Here is a 21242-nt window from a genome sequence, read left to right on the forward strand (position 1 = left end):
TCATTATCTTGCATTCAACTTTAAATTTAATCAATTGACCATTCAAATTAAAACTAGATAATTTTGCAAGAATCAAACAACTTTATTTTATGGTATGAATTGAAAAACAAAATCTTAGTCAATAATATGTAAAATAATTCACTTGGCAACCAAGCAATCTTTCAAAATTTTTGAAATTTTTATTTTTAGAATATATGTATGGGCCATATACATATTATTGAGTCTCTTTTCAATATTGTATTATTAAAGAATGGCAATGTTTTCCCATTATATATTATTTAAGAAGGGAGGAATATATATATATATATATATATATATATGGTCATTAACATATATTACAAGTTAATTGTCATTAAATTAATAGTTTAGTTGTTGATTATTTGTTTGATAACCCATTTCCTTGTTTGAAGATCTATCAACAGCTCAATATAAACTTGTTGAGATATCTATAGAATATTACCTAACTTGGACGCAGTAACTATTGCCTAAGAGAACAAAAACGAAAACATATATAGGTAGTAACTATTGCCTAAGATATCTATCCTACCCTACTCTTTTGCTTTTTCTTTTTCCATAGATCTCATCCATCGTTTAGGAAGGAGATTCTTGAATAGCTCTGAGTTTTTTTTTTTATTTAATGAAATACCACAATGTGGTGGAACACTTAAAAGATTTTTTTCATTTAAATTATATCACTAATAATCATAAATATAATCTGTCAACAAAATGATATTATTACATAACTTATAATTCTGAACGTTTATCAAATAATAAACTTTAGTTCAATAATATTCGACTCATTTCCGGATATAAAATTTTAAATTTTAATTTTAATCAAAGTCAAAAGAATCAAAATACTCTTCTTTAAAATTAGATATTCACATGTATATGAAATTTCTGAGAGAAAATTGAAACCTTAACTGCATTGAATTTATTCAAACAAACTAGTGTATATGAGATGAAAATATTAATTGTTAAGCTATAAACCCTATATATATCAAACTACCTAAAGCTTATAAAAGTTATCTTTGTAAACTTTCTACTACAAATGCAACTCACCATATTGTAACATTATATCACCACATTGTTTTCCCTGCTTAAGAACAACTGAAAATAGTTTCATGGCCAAAGTTTTTTCCAAATAAACCTTGGCTTTCTTTATCTTTTAAGAAAGAAGCCATACCTATACCTTATTCTCCAATCCTCTTTAATTTCCTCACCAAACTAAAATCTCACTGTAATAAATTATATGTATGACTGCTACACCACAACAACAACAACCACCAAAACAATAGTCCTTGTCATTGCTGCTCTCTACCAGAATATCTCTATCTTCTCTGAAGCTTGCCCTTGCTTGTATCAGCAGCTAATCGAAAAAAGGAAGATCCATCACCTTGAATAACCATATTTGGGATTAACTGAGATGGGCTTTCTCTATTATGGCTCCCATGATCATAAGAGAAGAAAGGTGGATTATTATAGTAATCAACAAGAGCTGGGTTCTTAGCTAAAGGAGCGTTTTCATGGTCAATTCGATTTCTCAAGTTTTGGTCAAGCGAATCTTTAATGCTAGAACCACATTGTCTAGGTTGAGTTTGGTAGAAAACCTTTGAAACCACTAGCTCTCCTTCTTTTTCTTCTTCGTTTTGGCCAAGATGGTATTGGTGCATAACCCAATTTGTCTTTTCAGGTTTTCTTTGCCTTCCATAGTTTGTGTAAAGCACCAAAATCTTTTTGAATCCTTTCACCGTCCCTCCGGAGAAAACTGGCCTTGTTTTGCCAGTTTTGTGCCATCTGGTCTCGCTCCCATCTTCATCAGTGTGCACTTTTCTGCGTTTTCTAGTTCCAGTTGTGTATGCCTTTGAAGGCCTGTGAAAGAAGTGCCGGACTTGGCCATCGTTGCTTACTCCTGCATCATAAGAATGTGCTTACAACACATTGTCATATTTTTCTCATTAAAATGTAATATTATTTTATTAGAAAGTATCTATTTAAGCTTGGAATCGCTTTAACTTGAGCCAAAAAAAAATTTCTTACTTAAGTTCAGTTCAACATAGATTCAATATATAAATGTTAATAACACGTATTTATATATTAAATTTACAATTAACTGAGTTTAAGTAAAAACTTCCCTTCCTAATATATATTATTTTACTTATAAAAAAAAAATAAATTTACCAATATATGTCTTTTAGAAAAATAAGAGTGTCCATTATTCTAATTGATTTGCGTTAGAATGAAAATATATTATTGAAGTTATTAATTCAGTATCTCCACCAGATTTTTTTTTTTTTTTAAAAGTACACCTAGAAGGGAAAGCAAAGACACGTTTAAATTTAATGCTATAGTCCCCACACTATTATGCTAGATTCCACCACAGAATAGAGTAATAATTTAACAATAAGATCAAAAGTGATCAAAATAAATAAGTTACAAATTGTGTTAAACTAAAATTACTTGTTTTCATTTAAATGAAATATATTAAATTAATAAATTTTAATTTACTGATATTAAAATCATTTTCAAAATTATAAACTCTTTAGTTTCGAGTACTAATTAAACCAAATGAATGAGAAAAACATGAAAAACATTTAGACTCAAAAACTTTTTCCAGCTATAGATTTTGTCAATTATTGATTGTGAACTTTGAGTTTTCATTTCGTGTCAAATTGTATATGGGAGCGTATGGAGCCTTAAGTAAAACTAAGAATGCCAACTTAATGATAACAACTGTTTCCCTACCCTTTTGTGCTCTATTATTATATCATCAATACAAACTTAAGAAGATTAATAAAGTTAGAAATCTTTTTGATGCATAAGTTACCCACAAACTTGTTGTTGTTGGTATTGTATCTTTGTGCTACATTTTTTAGGTTTTCCCTACTTAATATGTTTTTGCCATGCTTTGGCCTAGATTGGATGTATTGAAATGACTTATCGATCAAATTCTAATAAGAAATGTTTATGCTAAGTTTTTCTTATTTTTTTTAATAAATTTTTACTTATTGAAAAAATTAAACTAGAAATTCAGTAACCACGTGATGAAAGCATCATTAATTTAGATTACAATTAACATGTTTATGAAGCGCATGTAAGCGCACACACTATATTGCGCGCTATTGCGCGCTTAAATTACACACAGTTAAAAAATACTAAATGCAAAATCTTTAATTACTTAACATAAATTATATTTTCATTTTTCATTATGGGGTTTGATTAAAACTCAAGAAATCATAATTTGCTGTCTGTCTCATTAGAATAACCAGAAATGAGACTCTTCACCTGTAAGAAGAGGTTAGGATTAGCAAATATATAGCCTACTTAATTACATTTTTTACTTATAATATAATTAAACGGGTTAAAAGTTGATTGGTTAGGCATTATTAATCTAAACAAATTATCAAATACACCCTATTAATCTATTTCCAGGCTCAGTAGCTGATAAAATCTAGCTAATTACGCCAGTAAGATTCTGATAAAACTAATCAAAGATGTAAAAAGGAGATGAACACTACCTGGTAGCTTCTCAGGATGGGTATAGCAAATACCATTCTCTCCCTCAATGGTTGGGATGAATTCGTCAATTAGAGGGTGAAGCTTTCGCATGTCAGACAATATCTTGGCTTCTAAATGCTCAAGTATTTCTTGGTCAGTCGGATCAAACTTTACTCCTGCAGGTAATCCTGGTAAATCATGAACTATCCCACCAGCCTATGATTTGTCCATGACCAAAAATAAAAAATAAAAAGAAAGAAGAACAATTTAGCGAACAAGAAGAGGACAATATATAATGGGTTTCCAAAATCACATATTACATAGAATATATACCTGATCTTGCAACTGGATATCATGGCCGCAAGAAGGGCAAGTTATGGTTCGAATTTGATCAATTTTGGTATCAATAACAGTGTTTTCTTTGGAGCTGGCTGTGACTAATTGAATAGCTCTTTCATCAACTGAGTTATTATTGCACCATGTCATTTCTCTAGATTTGCTCTCTGCCCATCAAACAGTGGAAGTTTTAGTCTCTCTTCTCTTCCCTTCCCAAAAAGAATCAAGAGCAATCAGTACTATCAAGAAAATAATAAAAAAGAAAAAAGAAAAACAAAAGAAAGAATAAGATAAATTATACACGGCTAAAAAGAAAGAAATATTACAAGAAAAAAAAAAAAAAAAGAAAAGCAAAACTTGTCTCTTTAAAACACTTGTTTGTGTGTTATAACCCAAAGCCCAGTTCTGGTATCTTGAAGTTAGGAAAGGAATTTAATGCTTCTACACCTTTTCTTGCTTCTATTGTTTGATTGATTGGGTTACCACTTCTAGCTACTGCAGATTCTCGCGCAGAGAGAGAGAGAGAGGATTGGATAAAAGGGTATAAAAAGAAAAAAAATAGGGAGAAATATTCTAGAAATAATATAGATTACTTGGACGTCAAGGTTTGGTTATGATAATGTACATAGTGTTGCATCAAAGAATAAATGCGGTCTTCTTCAGCCTACTTTTCGGGTAGACTACCAGTAATATTATAATTATTTTATTTTTATTAGGTTATATTTTGGGAATGTTAAAGCTTAAAAAAAAAAAAAAAACATATATACAGAAGGAATGTAGGGTGGGAGATGGAGCTACTAGCTACAACACCTGCTTCATCACTTCTCAGACGTTTTACCTCTTTAGAGAGAGATTAGCTGCTGTGTCAACCTTGAGTATGGTTTAAGCCATATATGTGAAATTTGTTGTGTGCCAATTGTATGTATATGTGTATATATCTCACACCAACTTGTATTGCTATCAGCTGCTAATCCATTTATTCACCTTTAATTCTTATATATTCTCTCCATCTTCGACTTTGTAATACAGACTTTAATTTTTTTTTCTATTAAAAATATATACATTTGAATTTGGATATTACATCGGTAACTTTTTTTTTTAATTTTATTTATTTTATGAAAAATAATTTGTATATAAAAAATATATTCTATGAAAAATATTTTTTTAAAAAATATTTTCTATGAAAATATTTTTTATGGTTTAGTCGTAATGTTAAACTAATAGTATATATATATATATATATATATATATATATATATATATATATATATATATATATATATATATCAAAATTTAGAAAATAGAAAATAATTTTTATTTTTTTAAAAGTGAAATCATTTTCTTTAAAAAGGATTTAATTTTTCCTTTTCTTTAATTAAAAAAATATTTTTCATTAACTTATTTTTTTAAATATCTAAATACTAAAAAATACAAAAAATATTTTCATGAAACAAAGAATCCTTAATATTTGAAATTTTTCACATATTGCAATATGATTGATAAATTAGATACGTGAAAATTTTTCATTAATATCAAGAATAAAGTATCAACGTTAATCCTTTTCAATAAATTATTATCTAAATATATGGTTCTTATGGCTTTGGATAGAAGCCTATTGTGCTTTGCTTAGGCCATAAGATTATTAATGGAAAAAATTCTGGTCAAATTTAGGACCACAATGGGTTAATGATTCATATATATTTCAAATTAAATTAAAATTATTTTGTCGCGATTTCTCTTTTATTTAAATTTAAATTAATCGAATCAGAATTAATAATTTGATTAAAAATAAATTAATCATTTAAAAAAAATTTTAAAAAATATTAAAAGTAGTGTTTGGTGTAAATAAATTTCATAAAATTTTATATAATTAATTTATAAATATAAAATTTTAGTATTTAGTTCAAATGAAAATAAATTTAAAATTCTTAATAATTAAACTAAACTAAATTTTATTAAAATTGACAAAATTTATAAATAAATTTTAAATTTTAAATAATATATATTTCAAGAGATGAAATTATTTTTTTATTATATATCATTTCATTTTATTTTATTTATTCTAAATATAAAATTCATTTCATTTGAAATGAATTTCATATTTAATATAAAATATGCCAAACAAAGAAATTCATTTGTAAATTAATTCTATTATGAAATTCATTTTCAAATGAAATGAAATTTATGATAGAATTAAATCAAATAGAATCAATTAAATTTGGATTAAACTGAATTTGAAACTGCTGAAATTAAAATCAAACTGATCTCTATGATCCAATTTAAACCATCATCGAAACTGCCACGGTGATCCTTTCTACACATGCATAGCACATATCTTATAAATTTATAATTTAATCATTGGTTTTGATCCTCCAAACAAGGATCTTCTGATTAGTTTTGATCTGCACCAACAAGCGAAACATTTAGTGAAGATATATATAATAGTTAGCAAAAATAAAATTATTTACATATTTCATGTCAAAATCCCAAATAAAAAGAAATGTAATATATATCTAAATAATTTTAAAACAATATTTACTTACATATCTACAAAGTAACATTGCTTTAATTGATATTATATCGATTAATTATATATTGGACTCACGAAAAATATTAACGAATTCTATTTCCAAAGATTATATTGTTAAAATATTAAACCAAATAAATTAAAATTATGATTAAAAAAATCATACGAAAAGAATATTATAATATTATATTATTATTGACTTACTTTTTTTACTACTTAAAGTTTAAAACAATTTTATTGTCATTTTTTAACTGAATAATATATTTTTTTATAGAAATATATTTCCTAATAAACTAATTCATTTAATAATTAATAGCATTATAAAGTCTAAGCAATATAAAATAGTCTATTGCTCCTTCATTATATATTAATTAGTTGTGTAGCTTTCTCTAAAAAATATTGTAGCTACTACTGCATGCTTAGCAACTTAACTAGTTTATGTAAATTAATTTAGATTCTTAATTTTTTCTATAAACTTTATATAACTATACAATTTCATATAAAATTCAAATTATATTATATATAAATTTAGATTTTCATAATCGTTAATTAAAATTTAATATAATTAAACACACATATTATAATATAGAAAATAGTTCGAGTCAGACTTGAATTTGTGACCATAAAAAAAGAAGAAAATAAATTGTGCTTGCAGCAACTTTGAGCTTCAAGCCAATTGATTTTTGGCCATTTTGATCGCCACGTACAATACATATTTCCAATTAAATATAATATTAAGTTATATATATATATATATATATATATATATATATATATATATATATATATATATATATATATATATTCAAATAAATTTAATTTTTATAATTTTAAATTTTCTAAATATATAAAATTAATAATATATTTTTTTAATTGATTCGCATATTCGCTTTTTATTATTATCATTATTATTATTATTATTGATTTTGTCCATTTATGTCTTTGCTTCTCCAAGAAGCTAAGCTATGAGACAACTCAAAGCTTAGTCGTTAAGCTTTTCAAGCTGTAGGTTTTAACGTGTTGATTAGGGTTTTGAAATTTTTTTCGTCAAACATCTTTCCCGAGTTCGATGAATTTCGAGTTCATGGGCCACTTTGGACCCATAAACGTTGACCAAACTGATCCTAAATTTAATTGAGATTGAGCTCAATTAAATTCAGAATCAAAATTAAAAGTTGAGATAGTATGTATAATAACCGTATTTACATTAAAAATTATGTAAAATTAATTAAAAAATATATAATAAAATATATATTTATAAAAAAATTTAAACTCATATGAAGATGAATTTATATATTATTAGATTGAATTTATATATAAATATTTATATAATTTATATAAACACTTTAATTAATTTTACATATATATTAATATAAATATTTAATATAACTATAATTAAACTCATTTTTATATGAATTTAAATTTATATTAAATACATTATATAATAAATATATAAATTTATATATAAATATTGTAATCTAATAAGTATTAGACCCATCTTTTTATAAGTTAGAATTTTTCTTAACCATGCCCTTAAAAGTTTATCTTTATCAAAAATAAATATAAAAAAATTTTAAAAAATAGAAATTAAAAAATATATATAAAATATTAAGAGTTTAAAATTAAATAATATAAATTAAATTTACATAAAAATAGGAAGGTAAAAGAAAAATAAAAATATTGAAAGGCTAAACAATATTTATTTAAAAAAAATACACTAAAATTTATATAAAAAAAAAAAGTTTATTTTTCATTTTTTTTTTTTTTTTGAGGGGAGGTCCCTAATCCTCCGCCTAATTCCGCCTTTATTTTTATATATAGTATTTTGATTTCTGGCCTAATAATAAATTTAAAATTTGAGAAGAATAAAGTGTGATATATAATTGGTTTCTGCCTTTCTGGCCTTATTTATTTGAAGAATAAACAATAATTCAACATTCTTATTTATTTCGCGAATAAGGTTGGGAAGAAGCAAGTATTTCAATAATCTTATTTATTTCACCAACAACCAACATTATCAACATGTTCAATGCCAATCCAAGCAAACCATCAAAATACATTTTATCCTTATATGAGGAAGACGACGTTGATCCACGTCAAGCTAAGGGTCATTTTTCAGGTCTAAATAACCCCACCTTCTATATATCGATAGACTATATATAGAAAGACAACCAAATTTCCTTAGATTTTACAGAGTGGGAATCAACGACACAATAACTTTTAGGAACACTGGCAGGGAGCCAGGGAATTGTATTTTTCTGTTCATTTCCCGCACAGAGATGAGAAGATTCATATACAATTACCCACTAATTATGTAAAGATTCAAAATGCAATCAGATCTTCAAACTTTGGAGTAAAGTAGAAGGAGATCGCATCATTATATATATATTAAATATAAATGGGTTGACGCGAGAGCTTCCTGATTAGCTAGATAGTCCTTGCTGTGCTTCCTATTGCTAAAACAAGTCTGGCTAGTGGCCACGACTAGGAACGTGTTGTATGGGTTTGTAGAAATTTTCTTTAACTCTATGGAAGTTGGTCAATTTTGTATTTACCACATTATAAAAACTGGAAACTTGTACACCAAGGGATATACATATCTCAAACTCTTTTATTATCTTAATTTTTTTAGTTATCCACATTTCAAAAAAATGAATCATTTCTAATGATTTATTTATACTAAGTGAAGAAGCTTGTGAAAAACAGTTTTTTACCTTTTATTTTCTATTTTTTAACAAAATTTTTATTTTTATTTTTTATAAAATATAAAATATGAAAAATGTGTGTGCACGTGTAAATAATAAACGATTTTCTAATTTAATAAAACAAAAAATATTCGAATTTTTCATAATTAAAAAATACATTACTGTAAAATATATTTAAAAATGTTTTATTTTAAAATTATTTAATATATATTATTTATATATTTTATAATAATGTAATTAATGATAAATAATTTTTTTAAATAATTATTCATTTTTAATTATGAAAAAATTTTAGTATGATCTTTATTATGAAAAAGTCATTAATTTTTATTTAAAAAAATTAAAAATAAAATTTTTATAATTAAAAAATTAAAGAAAAATAAATTAAATATGTTTTTCAAATTTTAGTAAAATTCTGAAAAAATAATTTTTAAAATTTTTATTTTTTAAAAATGACACATATTAATATAAAACATTATTTTTCAATTTTCTTAATTTGTTTTTTCATATTACTCCGATTTTTTATGAGTCAACAGGCCTGACAGCAGGTTTCCCTCAAAATTGTGAGGTCCAATAGGCCGGGGCCAGTTTCATGTGTTGAGCATCACGTAGGAAATTAAGAAGAAATTGGGAAAGATGGGGTATGGGCCAGATCACTCTGCTCCCATTTTTAGCCTAGCAAGAAAATGATGAGGCGATGGGCCCCTCCCTCCGCTCTTCTAACCGTTAACTTTTATTTTTATTTTTATTATTTTTTAATTAATTATTTTAAATATAATTTAAATTTATATTAACATTTTAAATAAATATATGGTTATTAAAATTAAATTAAATTTTTAATCTTTATCGGCCAAAAAGAAATTTATTCTTTAAATAATTGTAATTATTTTTCTTTATATATTTATATTAAAATTTATGTAAAATTAAATACAGCATATATAATGATTACATAAATTTATATATAAATATTTAATTTAATAATTATTAAACTCTTATTCTATATGAACTCAAACTTTTTATAATTATAATCTTTTTATTAATTTACTTTGATTCTCACAGCCTAAAATTATTTAAAATTTAATGTTGATTTTTAAATGATATTATTTTTATTATTAAATTTAAATAAGATATTTTTAGTATAAAATTATATAAAATATTGAAAAGGGAAAATGATATTGATGTTATTTATAATATTTGAAAGGGATATTTTTTTTAGGCAGGAAATAAAAAAAATAATTGATATCGATAAGGAATCGTGGAAATTGGAATTCATGCTTTTAAAGGTTTTTTGCATTGAATTTTACGTGGGGATGACCTTTTCATAATTAAAATTTGGAAATGCTAAAAGATAAGGTGGAATGCATAAATTGGAATCTCAATTTTGTGTGAAAAGTTTGATAGCATTGATCTCAATTTTATTATGATTTATTTAGCTTTTACATTTTTATGTTTACATCCAAAAAAATCTTGATTAAATAAAAGTTTGACATCACTTTTTTTTAAATGATAAAATAAAATAAAATTTTTATATCCACTATTAATTTTAATTAAAATTTTTAATTTTATTAAATTTTTTTGGATAAAAATTTAGGTGAGGGAGCTCTGCCCCAATTAAGGGCGAATAGGGTGAATACTATTTGATTTGAATCGAATAAATTGAATCAAATCATCTTAATTCAGTAATTCAATTTGATTTTTAAGATAATTCAGTTTGGTTCAATTTTGCATTTTAAGAATTTCGGTTATTTCAGTTTGGTTTTGTTTTGGAAAGAAAAAAAATCAGTTGAACTGAACAGAGCTGAATTACTATATTGATTTTAAAATTGATTTATTTTTATAGGAAATTTATAAATTATATGTAATTATATATATATATAAATTATTTAATTTCATTGATTAATGGTTATTAGGTTCAAATAATGTCAAAATTAGATTAAATAACTTGAAAATCAAGTCCAAATTAAAAAATTTAATTTTGATAATTTGATTTGGTTTGAATTGAATAATCAGCCCTATCGAGTATGCCATCAACTTCTTAGATTATCCAATAAGTCTTACTAACTAAATCAACTTTTGTTGACTTAATTTTATGAATTTAACTGTAAACTTTTTTTTCCCAATTTTAACAATAATAAATATTTGATTCCATAAAATATTTTTTTTATTTAATTTATTTAAAAATAATTATTAAAATAATAATATTATGATAGTAATTGATAAATGTCAATAATATCGACAAATATTTAAATTATTTTTATTTATTAAATTATTTAATTAAGTTCATCATTAAAATTAAAATTAATATGAAAATTAAAAATTAAATTGATAAACTTAAAATGATTTTACTAAAAACAAAAAATATATATATAAAAGTTTGAATTTTCTTAATTGTTTAGCCTTATTCTTTCGACCTTTTAATTTAATTCTCATCACATTTTTATTTTTAAATTTTTAAAAAAAAAAAAAACAACTGTCATTTAATAATGATAAAAATATGATAAAAAAATTAAATTAATATTATTAAAAGCTACGTGAATAATTGTCTTTTACTTGTTTTCATGTATATGTATTAATTGGTCTATTAATTAAATAGATTTATGTTTAATAGATATAAAAATAAAAGTTGAGATAATTAATAAGCCAAAATAGGTTTATTCATGGGTTGATTTTGATTTGGTTCTAACTTGAAATCAATGGTTCAAGTTCACAACCTAATTAAATCTAAATTGGATTGAGGGTGGTTCACTATAATTTTGATTCAATTTCAATTCAAGGACAGATTTCAATTCCAATTTGATCTAATAGTAAATTCTACTGATCCAATAATTTAAACATTTTTTAATTTTTTTAAAAAATATTAAATCAAATTAATTTGATTAGAAGTTTAAAAGTATATGAATTTAAAACCGATTTAATATTATTTTGATTTGACTATTGATTTTAATTTCAAATTAATCTTAATTTCAAATTGAAATTCTTTTTTTCTTCAAATTGAATTTGGACCATGATGAGGATTAAATCAAAATAAAAATTTAAAATATCATTAAACTTTTCAATAAAATTTTAGGGATGGGAAAGAAAAACTCCAATGTAAATGAATATAAGCTAATTGTAACAAGAAATTTTGTTAACATGAGAGGGTACTGGTAATCAAATCTGAGTCGATCAATTGACACTTGACAAAGACATTCCACCAACCACCAACTTAGGTAAATCTACCACGTTTCTGGAGAATTATTATTATTATTATTATTATTAACCAGGCGATCTATTAAAATGCAACTTTAAAATTTTAAAATATGGTGGAAATTTTATTTATTAATTTTAAAATTATTGTCTCTTATTATTAAATTTTATATTTTAAATAAAGAAGTTATAATAATAAATAAAAAATATGAAATTATACTTTTTGAGATTTTTTTTTTTTCAGTAAATATGGTTCTGCTAATTTACGTTTTCTACAACGAGATGTATAAAGAAAAGCAAAACCTGTGATGACAACTTAGTCCAACAATTGAGCAGTTAAAGGTGAGCTACCTATTCAAATAAGAGACGTACCATATTGCCCAAGACTGACGTGTTATTTTTAATATATATATATATATATAATAAAGTTCTCAAATTAAGATAAACTCAACTTGAAAGTTTGTTGCCTTTTTTGATATGATCAACACGTATAATACAAAATCTGATCTCAAAATTTAACTCTACTATTCTCCATTATTCATTAATAAAAAAAAAAAATCATTTAGTTATTGATGGTGAGGCACTTTCCATAAAAAAGGCATTATTAAAAATACAATCATAAAATTTAAAGAAATTAATTGTCTATGAATCATAAAATAGATATAAAAAAATATATAGTATGGATCTAAAAAAGTTTAGCTATTTGGGTGGTCTCCCCAATAAAGGTCTAAGATTCTTGGTCATCTTAATCATTCAACCACAATCTACATACATAATAGTAAGGACACAATTTGAAAAATCACATTAAGAATGGAGCAAAGAGTATTGAAATTGTTTAGAATGAATTAATTGATATTTGTCAACAAAAATGTGTTAATTGATGTTGTTTGACCAATGATTCAGTAAGGGAAGAGATGCTGGACCCATATGCGTCGATCGAGAAGGAGCTATTGATGATATAATAATTTCTTTCTCATCTAATCACAATTATATGCTCGAAAAGATTTACAAAAAGGCAATTAATTAGTCCAATAATGATGAACTAATGAAAAGCCCAAGAAAGTACTACAGAGAATATATTTGATTAAAAACGGAGAAAAGAAAATGGGTCATTTTCATTTCACTCCCTATAAAGATCCCTATTCTACACGCAAACAAAGATAAAATTTCACAGCCCAAACGACAAGTCACCGGCCCCTCCTGTCCCATTCAACATTTTCCCCTTTTAATTTTGCCAGTCCCACTTGAATATTAAAGTCAAAAGAAATCCCCCAAATCTCAATTTTCTTGGCATATCATCTTCCTCCAGCAATTTTAATCCATTTTAGACCCACCTAATTAGATTGCTCAAAATTGCTGGCAATTAAATTGCTTGGATCTCTTATAATGGATCGAATCATGCACGTACCTCAGCCTCCAAACTGTTTAGAATTGCTGCAACTTGAACAATTGTAGGCCTGCTCTTCCTAGAATTGCTAACACAAGCTGAAGCAACCTTGGCCAATCTAATAATTGGCTTCATATCAGAAGGTAATGCAAGTCTAGGGTCTAAAACCTCACTAAACTTGAGTTCTTTAATCAAAGGCAATGCCCACTTCACAAGTAATCCTTCCTCATTTCTCCTTCCAGTCAAAAGCTCTAACAAAACCACACCAAACCCATAAACATCACTTTCTTTGCAAGGGCCACCCCCTATCTCACTCCAGTATTCTTCATCCACATGCCCTGCAACTCCTCTTTTTTCTTTAGGTGCTAAAAAGGATAGCCCATAATCACTAACCCTAGCAGAAAACTTCACATCTAGAAGAATATTTGAGGCCTTGAAATACCCGTGTATAACATTTGGTGCCATCCCTTCATGCAAGTACTCAAGCCCTCTAGCTGATCCAGCAGCAACCCTCAGTCGCCGGCTCCAATCCAATAGGGAACCCCCATCAGAATTTTCATGCAAATAAAAATCCAAACTGGCCATGCCAACAAATTCCATAACAATAATTCTCTCACCAGGAGCCTGGGAAAATCCCATTATAGGCACTATATTTGGGTGTTGGGCTAAAGATAGCGTTTTGAGTATTGAAGAGAACCCAAAACCAGCATTGCTCAAAACAAGAGATGGGTGAATTCTTTTAACTGCAACTAGCTCTTCTCTTGGCAGTACGGCTGCGTATACTGTACCTAAACGACCTTTACCGATAACTCTTCGATGGTTAAAGCCATCAGTGGCAGCGTCTATATCTGTCAACGGATATGTGGGAGCAGAAACCTTGACTGAAAGACTTTCTTCAGATTCAACAGGTTTCTTTCGGAAGAAGAAATAAAGAACCAAACCAAGAATGATGAGAAAAATTGAAAGAAGAGCAAGGATAAAATCATAAGCAATTTGCTCGCCGGAACCCATCTTCGTGATCTTGTTTATGTTGGTTGATATATCATGATCTCTAATACAAGGAATTGCTTGTAGAATTGGGCTTATATATGAGTGAAAGAAATAAGACAAAGAAGAAAAGATGATCCCTGTGGCCTAAGTGTGTAAGCTTTGAAAAAGAGGGGTTCTTTTTGGTAAGAAAGTTGGAGTTTCTCTATAGCTTAGATTTTTAGTAATGTTGGTTCACGGTTGGCCGCCCCATCTTGTACTTTTTGTCATGAGGAAAGATTACAGAGACCCAATTGTTTTTTTAATTTGTGAAAAGTTTTTAGGAATGTTAACCACTGTTCCATTCAATTCCTGCAGAACTAAAGTAATCAATTCAATCCTTTGATCTTAGCCTGAGCAACAAAGTCAATATTTAAACATCATGCATTAATTATTAATGCTTATTTATATACTTTGTCATGCTTAGGTAATTAATTCTTGTTGTTTTGGATTCCTTAAAATCTGCAGCATAGGAATATTAGCTTGTCAAGATTTGGGTGGACTAATTAATTAATTATCCTAAATTGATTAAGATATTTGTTGATTGCTATACTCACCTTGCCTTTTACGGATCAACTGGGAGATAGTATGATTAATTTATCATAATTATATGTTAATACTAGTTTAGTTATAACAGCCCTAGATATAATCTCATCAAGCTCACCTAGCTGTAACTGTTATATTGTTTGCTAATTTTTCATTGAGAGTAATTTAATTTTGAGTCTAATATAAATAAATTGATTTTTTTTTTTATTGTTTATAATTTATAAATATTAATTTGTGGGTGCGAAGAAATAGAATACACTATTAAGGAGACAGTTCAACTGTTCAAGTATTAATTGGTTCTGTTGGCATTTAGCTATCAAGAATTGATCTTGGCATTATTCTTGCAAAGGCAAAGCTCAGCTAATGGATTGGAGCCCGTTGGTTTGGGTTTTCAAACTATTTGTTTAATGGTGGAACTCCAAGCCTCATTTTCCTTATAAGCCGAAAGGGTATTGCCTTGTACAGCTAATTGATTGAATAAGGAGGAGGCAATGCTGCAACCGACACTACCAAAACAAGCGCCTATATGGGTTATTATCCTAATCGAAGGGCACATTCCCTTGTATTAGGACACTACCAAACGCCTATATATGATTCGATCGGATCAATTAATTTAGATTTAAGTTTCGTTTATTTTGCTAAAAATATTTTTTTTTTAGAAAAATATTGTTTTATATCTTTTAGGGTATTTAATAAAATTAATTAATAAAAAATATTTTCTAAATTAAAAGAAAATTTTAACTATTTTAAAGAAAATGTAGTTTCTCTTTTTAAAACATAAGTTATTTTTTGAATTTTGATATTTTTAAAAAAATATAAAAATAATTATATATAAATAATATAAACACATGCTATTAGTTTAACATTACAATCAAATAAGAAAAAATATTTTTATTTTCTTTGAAAATATTTTTTATATACAAGTTATTTTTCATAAAACAAACGGTCTTAAATTTTTTCACTAGAAAAATAACCCTAACTAAATTAAAATTTTTAAAAATTAAAATTAAATTAGACTGAATGATAAAAAAAATGTTATCAATTTAATTGAATTTAATTTAATTTTTCAATTTACACTGAATAAACAGAGGTTGAAATGGACAGGAGACGGATCAAAACTCAAAACAGACATTTTGGGCTTGGCAGGCTTATGTTTCAGTTTTACTAATCCATTGGTGTGTGTATATAGTTGGGAGTGGGATGGGCTAATGGTAGGCCTTTCACCTGATATTGGAGCTAGGGTGTTGGCTGGGCCTGGATATCTACTGCAGGCTCAGCCTTCCAATTTCAGGCAGAAATTTATTATGTTGGACTCGGAGTTTAATCCCATACAAAGTAATGAATTCAAACTTTAAATTTTATAATTATGAAAACGACTCTAGCATAATTAAATTACACATTTATTTAGAATCCTTCTTTATCACAGAAAATTTTATAAATTTCTTGATTTTGATATGATTGATTATCAAAATTAGAAAAAGAAATTTACTGTAAATCGAAAAACTCATGGGCTGGGCCTCTGGTTGTTCATGTCTCTTAGGCCTTGGCCTTGTTCTGCATCTTGCAAATTAATATATTTCTCTTTGAAAAAAAAAAAAAAAACCAAGATAGCTCTAAGTGACTAAACACCAAAATGCCACATTCATTTCTAAAAAGACAGTGGCAAGTGAGCTCTACAGAGCGCAGGCCGCACAAGGAGCCAGCAATCCTGTCATTTAAATGGGCTGGGGCCATGGGGCATGAGCATGAGGGGACCACGATCCCCTCCCTGTGGGCATATAACTCACAAGTACACAAGAAATTATCTTATATATTCATGCCCCCTTTTCAATTTTTACAATGATTCCCCTTTTCTGGGATCTTTCCGTATTACTGCTATATCCCAAGTCCATAAAAGCAGATTTCAATAGTGCCAGCCAAGAAAAGCCCCACCATTTTCAAGAAAAATCAAGTTGAGGCATTAGAGCAGTAAACTCTGTAAAAACATCACTTTCAACAAATGATCTTACACGAAGGGCAGGACGCCATTTTATGGAGAATTTCAGGAATAATTACTTCACATCGTAAAGGAATTTAACAACAATCTCATTAAAAAAACTTAACAAATTCCTTACTTCTCATTTTTCACTCTCTTTCCTCATTTTGTAAAGCAAACTGGGAAGTTATGGCCCTAGAACAAGAAAATTGGAGCTTGTCTGCCTGTTAACTCCTTCAAAATCCCAAGTTGGAAACCAAAATTTAATTTATTGTAATTCTCAAGCTAAACTTCCATGATCTGAGGCATCTTCATAGTAATAGGGTGTTAATTTCCCGTCTTTTTTAGCAGTCTTAGGGATGTTCTCTGGTCTAACTTCTTGCAGCATTTTTACCACCCTTCTCATCGATGGACGGTTGATGGGGAGAGGACTAGTACAGTGAATGCCAATGTTGAGGACCTTGCATATTTCTTCCTTGAAACAGGAATCTAATTTGGGATCAATAACATGGTCTACTCCTTTCTGATCTATAGTGGTGCATACCCACTTGACTAAGTCCTTCTCGCCGAACTCTGGATCAACAGGAAGTTTCCTTGTGACCAACTCCAGAATAACCACACCAAAGCTGTAGATATCACTCTTTTCATTCACTCGAAGTGTGTAAGCATACTCTGCAATGAGATAGCACAAAACAGGAAGTATTATTTTCAAATTCAGTTGAAATTATTAGGGATGGAAAAAAACCATAATATATTTGCAACAAAAAGCTTGTAAGGAATGCACATCACAGATGGTAACTTGCAGTCCAACTTTCAACTAAAGTTATATGAAAGCTCATAATGCAATTGCACTATTTATTCATATCTAATTATATTACATGACATAAGTTTAATATCAGCCCTAAGCCTCTAGCTAATGGTCAGAAAAAGTGAGAAAAAAGCTCTAACTGGCATAACACAGTCACTAAGTAGCTAGCTCCAAGACTACCACAAATCACAAAGCATTTATCAACAAGACTACAACAAATCAATTCCAATTCTGCAACATATAAAATCCAACACTAGTTAAGAAGGATGGGTGCTAACCTGGAGCAATGTAACCACAAGACCCTGCAATGACAGACATGGACTTGGGCTTTCCGGTGGTGGAATCAACCACCTTGGCTACACCAAAATCGGCCACCCGTGCTCCAAAATCCCCATCCAACAAAATATTGTTGGACTTGACATCTCTATGCACAATTGGAGGAACACAATCGTGATGCAAATAGGAAAGACCTTCAGCTGCATCTAAAAGGATCTTATACCTTGTTGGCCAATCTAGCAACGCTCCCTTGCTACTATGCAACAAATCACCCAAGCTACCATTAGGCATGTACTCGTATACCAAAAGTTTGCAGTCTCTAGCGGTGCAGCAACACCATAGCTTAACAATGTTCTTGTGCCTAATCTTACCCAAAGTCTCAACCTCTGCTTCAAACCCATCGTCCTGGAACTGACCCTTCTCAACGTCGCTTTCATCACTCTCCTTTTTGGCACCTCCCCAGAGCTTCTTGACCGCAACTGCTTCGCCACCGCTAAGCATAACCCTGTACACTTTCCCTGAAGATCCAGTTCCTATTACATTATCCTCATCAAGAGAAGCCAAGATCTCGCATTCACTAAAACCCAATTTGTGAAACGACATTAATGTCCATTTTGACTTGTCAATAGCTCTTGCATTCTTGAAACTCCGGTACTTGAAATAGAACCAAACCACACCAATAACAAGGACTAGAGCAGCGAGTATAAAAATGGACTTCAGCAACCAGGTATAACCTTCGCCTTTACCTTCACCTTTCCCATCGCACAGACCTTCAATATCTTCACATAAGCCAGGATTTCCAAGAAAGCTACTTTTGTACATTTCCTTGGCAAACAGAGGTGGAATCTCCCCAGATAGCTTATTATTTGACAAATTGAGCTGATTCAACTTTAAATTCTGCAAGCTAAGTGGGATTTTACCAGAAAACCTGTTGCTAGACAAATCAAGATAATTAAGCACAGGCAACCTTCCAATTTGCTCGGGAATCTTCCCCGAAAACTGGTTGTTAGCCAAATTGAGCTCATTCATTTTCTTCCAAGAATCAACCCCGCTTGGCAGCTCACCAGAAAGCAAATTCCCATGAAGATCCAGACTTCCTAACTGCTTCAGATTCACTATACTCACGGGCAACGGTCCACTGAATTTATTTTGACTTCCAGAAAATGACCCAAGATTCTCTAACCACCCAATCTCCTCTGGTATGCTTCCATTGAAATGATTATTATCTAAAATCAACAGCGACAAATTTGCTGCACTTGCTATGGCCTTAGCAATTGGACCTGAAAATGAATTGTTAACAAGCTCAACAAGGTACACATGAGGCAGGCCCCAGAAACCAGATGGCACTTCACCGGAGAACTGGTTATGCCCAAAGCGGACACGCGCCAAGCTCTGGCATTCACTTAAACTTTCCGGTATTTGACCCGAAAATGAATTGTGTATCATTAGCAGCTCCTCTAGCTCGCCCTGTGCACACAAACTCGCAGGGATTTCGCCAGTGAATTTATTGCTTGACACGTCGAGCCATTTCAGCGGCGAGTTTTTGCCGAGGTTTTGAGGCAACTCGCCGGTGAGTCTGTTACGAAACAGCCTGAGTTCGTATAACCCTGGCGAGTTGGCAATGCTTGCAGGCAAGCTCCCTTCGAATTGATTCTCATAGAGATTAAGACTCTCTAATGGTAACCGGCATAACTCGTCAGGAATCGGCCCAGTTAAGTCGTTCATCGACGTGTCAAGCAGTCTCAATGCGGTCAAATTCCCTAACCCTCGAGGCAACTCACCGGTCAGCGAGTTGTTGTAAAGCTCGATTTGGAACACGCTAGTCAACTCAGTGAGTGAACTCGGGATTTTGCCTACTAAATTGTTGACTGCAAGGTCCAAATCCTTGAGATTCTTGAGCTGACTTAGAGATTCAGGTATTTCACCAACTAGATTACACTCCGTAAGCCACAAAATCTCCAGGTTGGTCAAGTTCCCAAGCTCCGGGGGAATCCGACCAGGAGAAAACGGATTATAAGACAAATTCAGCATCTTTAGAGTAGTAATGTTGCCCAAGAATGGAGGTATTACTCCATCAAAGAGATTATAAACGAGAGAAATGACCTCGAGTTTTTGAAACCGACCAAAAGACTCAGGAATATCACCGGAGAAGTTGTTACCGGTGAGGTCGAGATACCTGAGGTTGGGGAGATCGGCTAAGGTGTGAGGGAGTGTACCAGTGAGGTAGTTCTGAGCGAGATCGAGGTGGTGAAGATACTGGCAGGAGGAAATGTCAAGAGGGAGAGTATCATTAATGAAGTTGTTGTAGAAGGAAATGGAAGTGAGCTTTTGGAGGCGGCAGAGGAGGGAGGGGAAAGGGCCACTTAAGTTGGAGTTGGAGAGGTCGATGGAAGTGACGGAGTGGGTTACAGGGTTGCAGCTAACGCCAAACCAGGAGCAAGGGGTGGTGTCGCGGTCGGACCAGGAAGAGAGAACGGAGTCAGGGTCAGAGAGTGAGAGCCTAACTTGGTGGAGGTAGAGTCCTTCTTGGTTGAGAGAAAGGGAAGGGGAAGGAAAGAAGAGGGAAAGGAAAGGAAGGAGAAAGAGAAACATAGCTGCCATTGTCCGTTGATGGCCGTAGAGAGGAAAGAGTGAAGCCTAAGGCTAAGGAGACGGGTGGGCATTTCAGGGTAGTATTATAGGAGAGTTGAAATGGAAAAGAAATGATGCTTACCCAGGAGTCATGAGGATGTGGTGTGGGGCTTATTCTGTAGTTTTCCTGTTGAAACATTGCATGAATGTGAATCATTCTCTCTTACAATTTTTACTAAAAGTACTAATTTTAAGACAAACTCCTCACAAATTGTAAAAGCCTAACGTCCTTTGTTTAAAATTTAATTGAATTTTATATAATTTATATTTAATATAATTTTATAATTAAAATTTATTTATTTTTATTTTTTTAATTATCCTTAATAATAAATTTTAAAAAAGTA

General features: G+C 29.4%; 3 protein-coding genes across 5 annotated transcripts; all 3 read right to left on the bottom strand.

Moving 5' to 3' along the window:
* Nucleotides 1–1036: 1036 nt before the first annotated feature.
* Nucleotides 1037–4433, bottom strand: LOC110646679 (NAC domain-containing protein 10). 3 transcript variants are annotated; one of them, XM_021800194.2, is made up of 4 exons: nt 4279–4433; nt 3829–3998; nt 3516–3711; nt 1037–1909 (listed from the first exon to the last, which is right to left on the bottom strand). In XM_021800194.2, exons 2-4 carry the CDS (start codon nt 3979–3981, stop codon nt 1329–1331), a joined length of 930 nt encoding a protein of 309 aa, XP_021655886.1. In that variant the 5' UTR covers nt 3982–3998; nt 4279–4433; the 3' UTR covers nt 1037–1328. The 3 variants fall into 3 exon arrangements, with proteins under 3 accessions (XP_021655886.1, XP_021655883.1, XP_021655884.1); XM_021800191.2 differs by having other exon boundaries at nt 3829–4040; nt 4279–4404; XM_021800192.2 differs by having other exon boundaries at nt 3829–4035; nt 4279–4395.
* An 8766-nt stretch (nt 4434–13199) lies between these two features.
* On the bottom strand, nt 13200–14992 carry LOC110646686 (protein STRUBBELIG-RECEPTOR FAMILY 8). The gene has a single exon (XM_021800207.2). The coding sequence runs from the start codon at nt 14645–14647 to the stop codon at nt 13646–13648; it is 1002 nt and encodes a 333-aa protein (XP_021655899.2). The 5' UTR covers nt 14648–14992; the 3' UTR covers nt 13200–13645.
* A 2150-nt stretch (nt 14993–17142) lies between these two features.
* LOC110646681 (receptor-like protein kinase HSL1) lies at nt 17143–21022 on the bottom strand. Its single transcript, XM_021800199.2, has 2 exons — nt 18270–21022; nt 17143–17855 (listed from the first exon to the last, which is right to left on the bottom strand). The coding sequence occupies exons 1-2, from the start codon at nt 20866–20868 to the stop codon at nt 17464–17466; spliced, it is 2991 nt and encodes a 996-aa protein (XP_021655891.2). The 5' UTR covers nt 20869–21022; the 3' UTR covers nt 17143–17463.
* Nucleotides 21023–21242: the final 220 nt, after the last annotated feature.

The sequence above is a fragment of the Hevea brasiliensis genome, chromosome 18, assembly GCF_030052815.1.
Source record: "Hevea brasiliensis isolate MT/VB/25A 57/8 chromosome 18, ASM3005281v1, whole genome shotgun sequence".
NCBI lineage: Eukaryota > Viridiplantae > Streptophyta > Magnoliopsida > Malpighiales > Euphorbiaceae > Hevea > Hevea brasiliensis.

Coding starts and splice junctions, on each gene's coding strand:
- LOC110646679 (XM_021800194.2), bottom strand. CDS start 3,981: ATGACATGGTGCAATAATAACTCAGTTGATGAAAGAGCTATTCAATTA. Junction 3,712..3,828: donor ATATCCAGTTGCAAGATCAG/GTATATATTCTA, acceptor GACAAATCATAG/GCTGGTGGGATAGTTCATGA. Junction 1,910..3,515: donor CCATCCTGAGAAGCTACCAG/GTAGTGTTCATC, acceptor CTTATGATGCAG/GAGTAAGCAACGATGGCCAA.
- LOC110646681 (XM_021800199.2), bottom strand. CDS start 20,868: ATGGCAGCTATGTTTCTCTTTCTCCTTCCTTTCCTTTCCCTCTTCTTT. Junction 17,856..18,269: donor TTGTGGTTACATTGCTCCAG/GTTAGCACCCAT, acceptor ATCTCATTGCAG/AGTATGCTTACACACTTCGA.
- LOC110646686 (XM_021800207.2), bottom strand. CDS start 14,647: ATGGGTTCCGGCGAGCAAATTGCTTATGATTTTATCCTTGCTCTTCTT.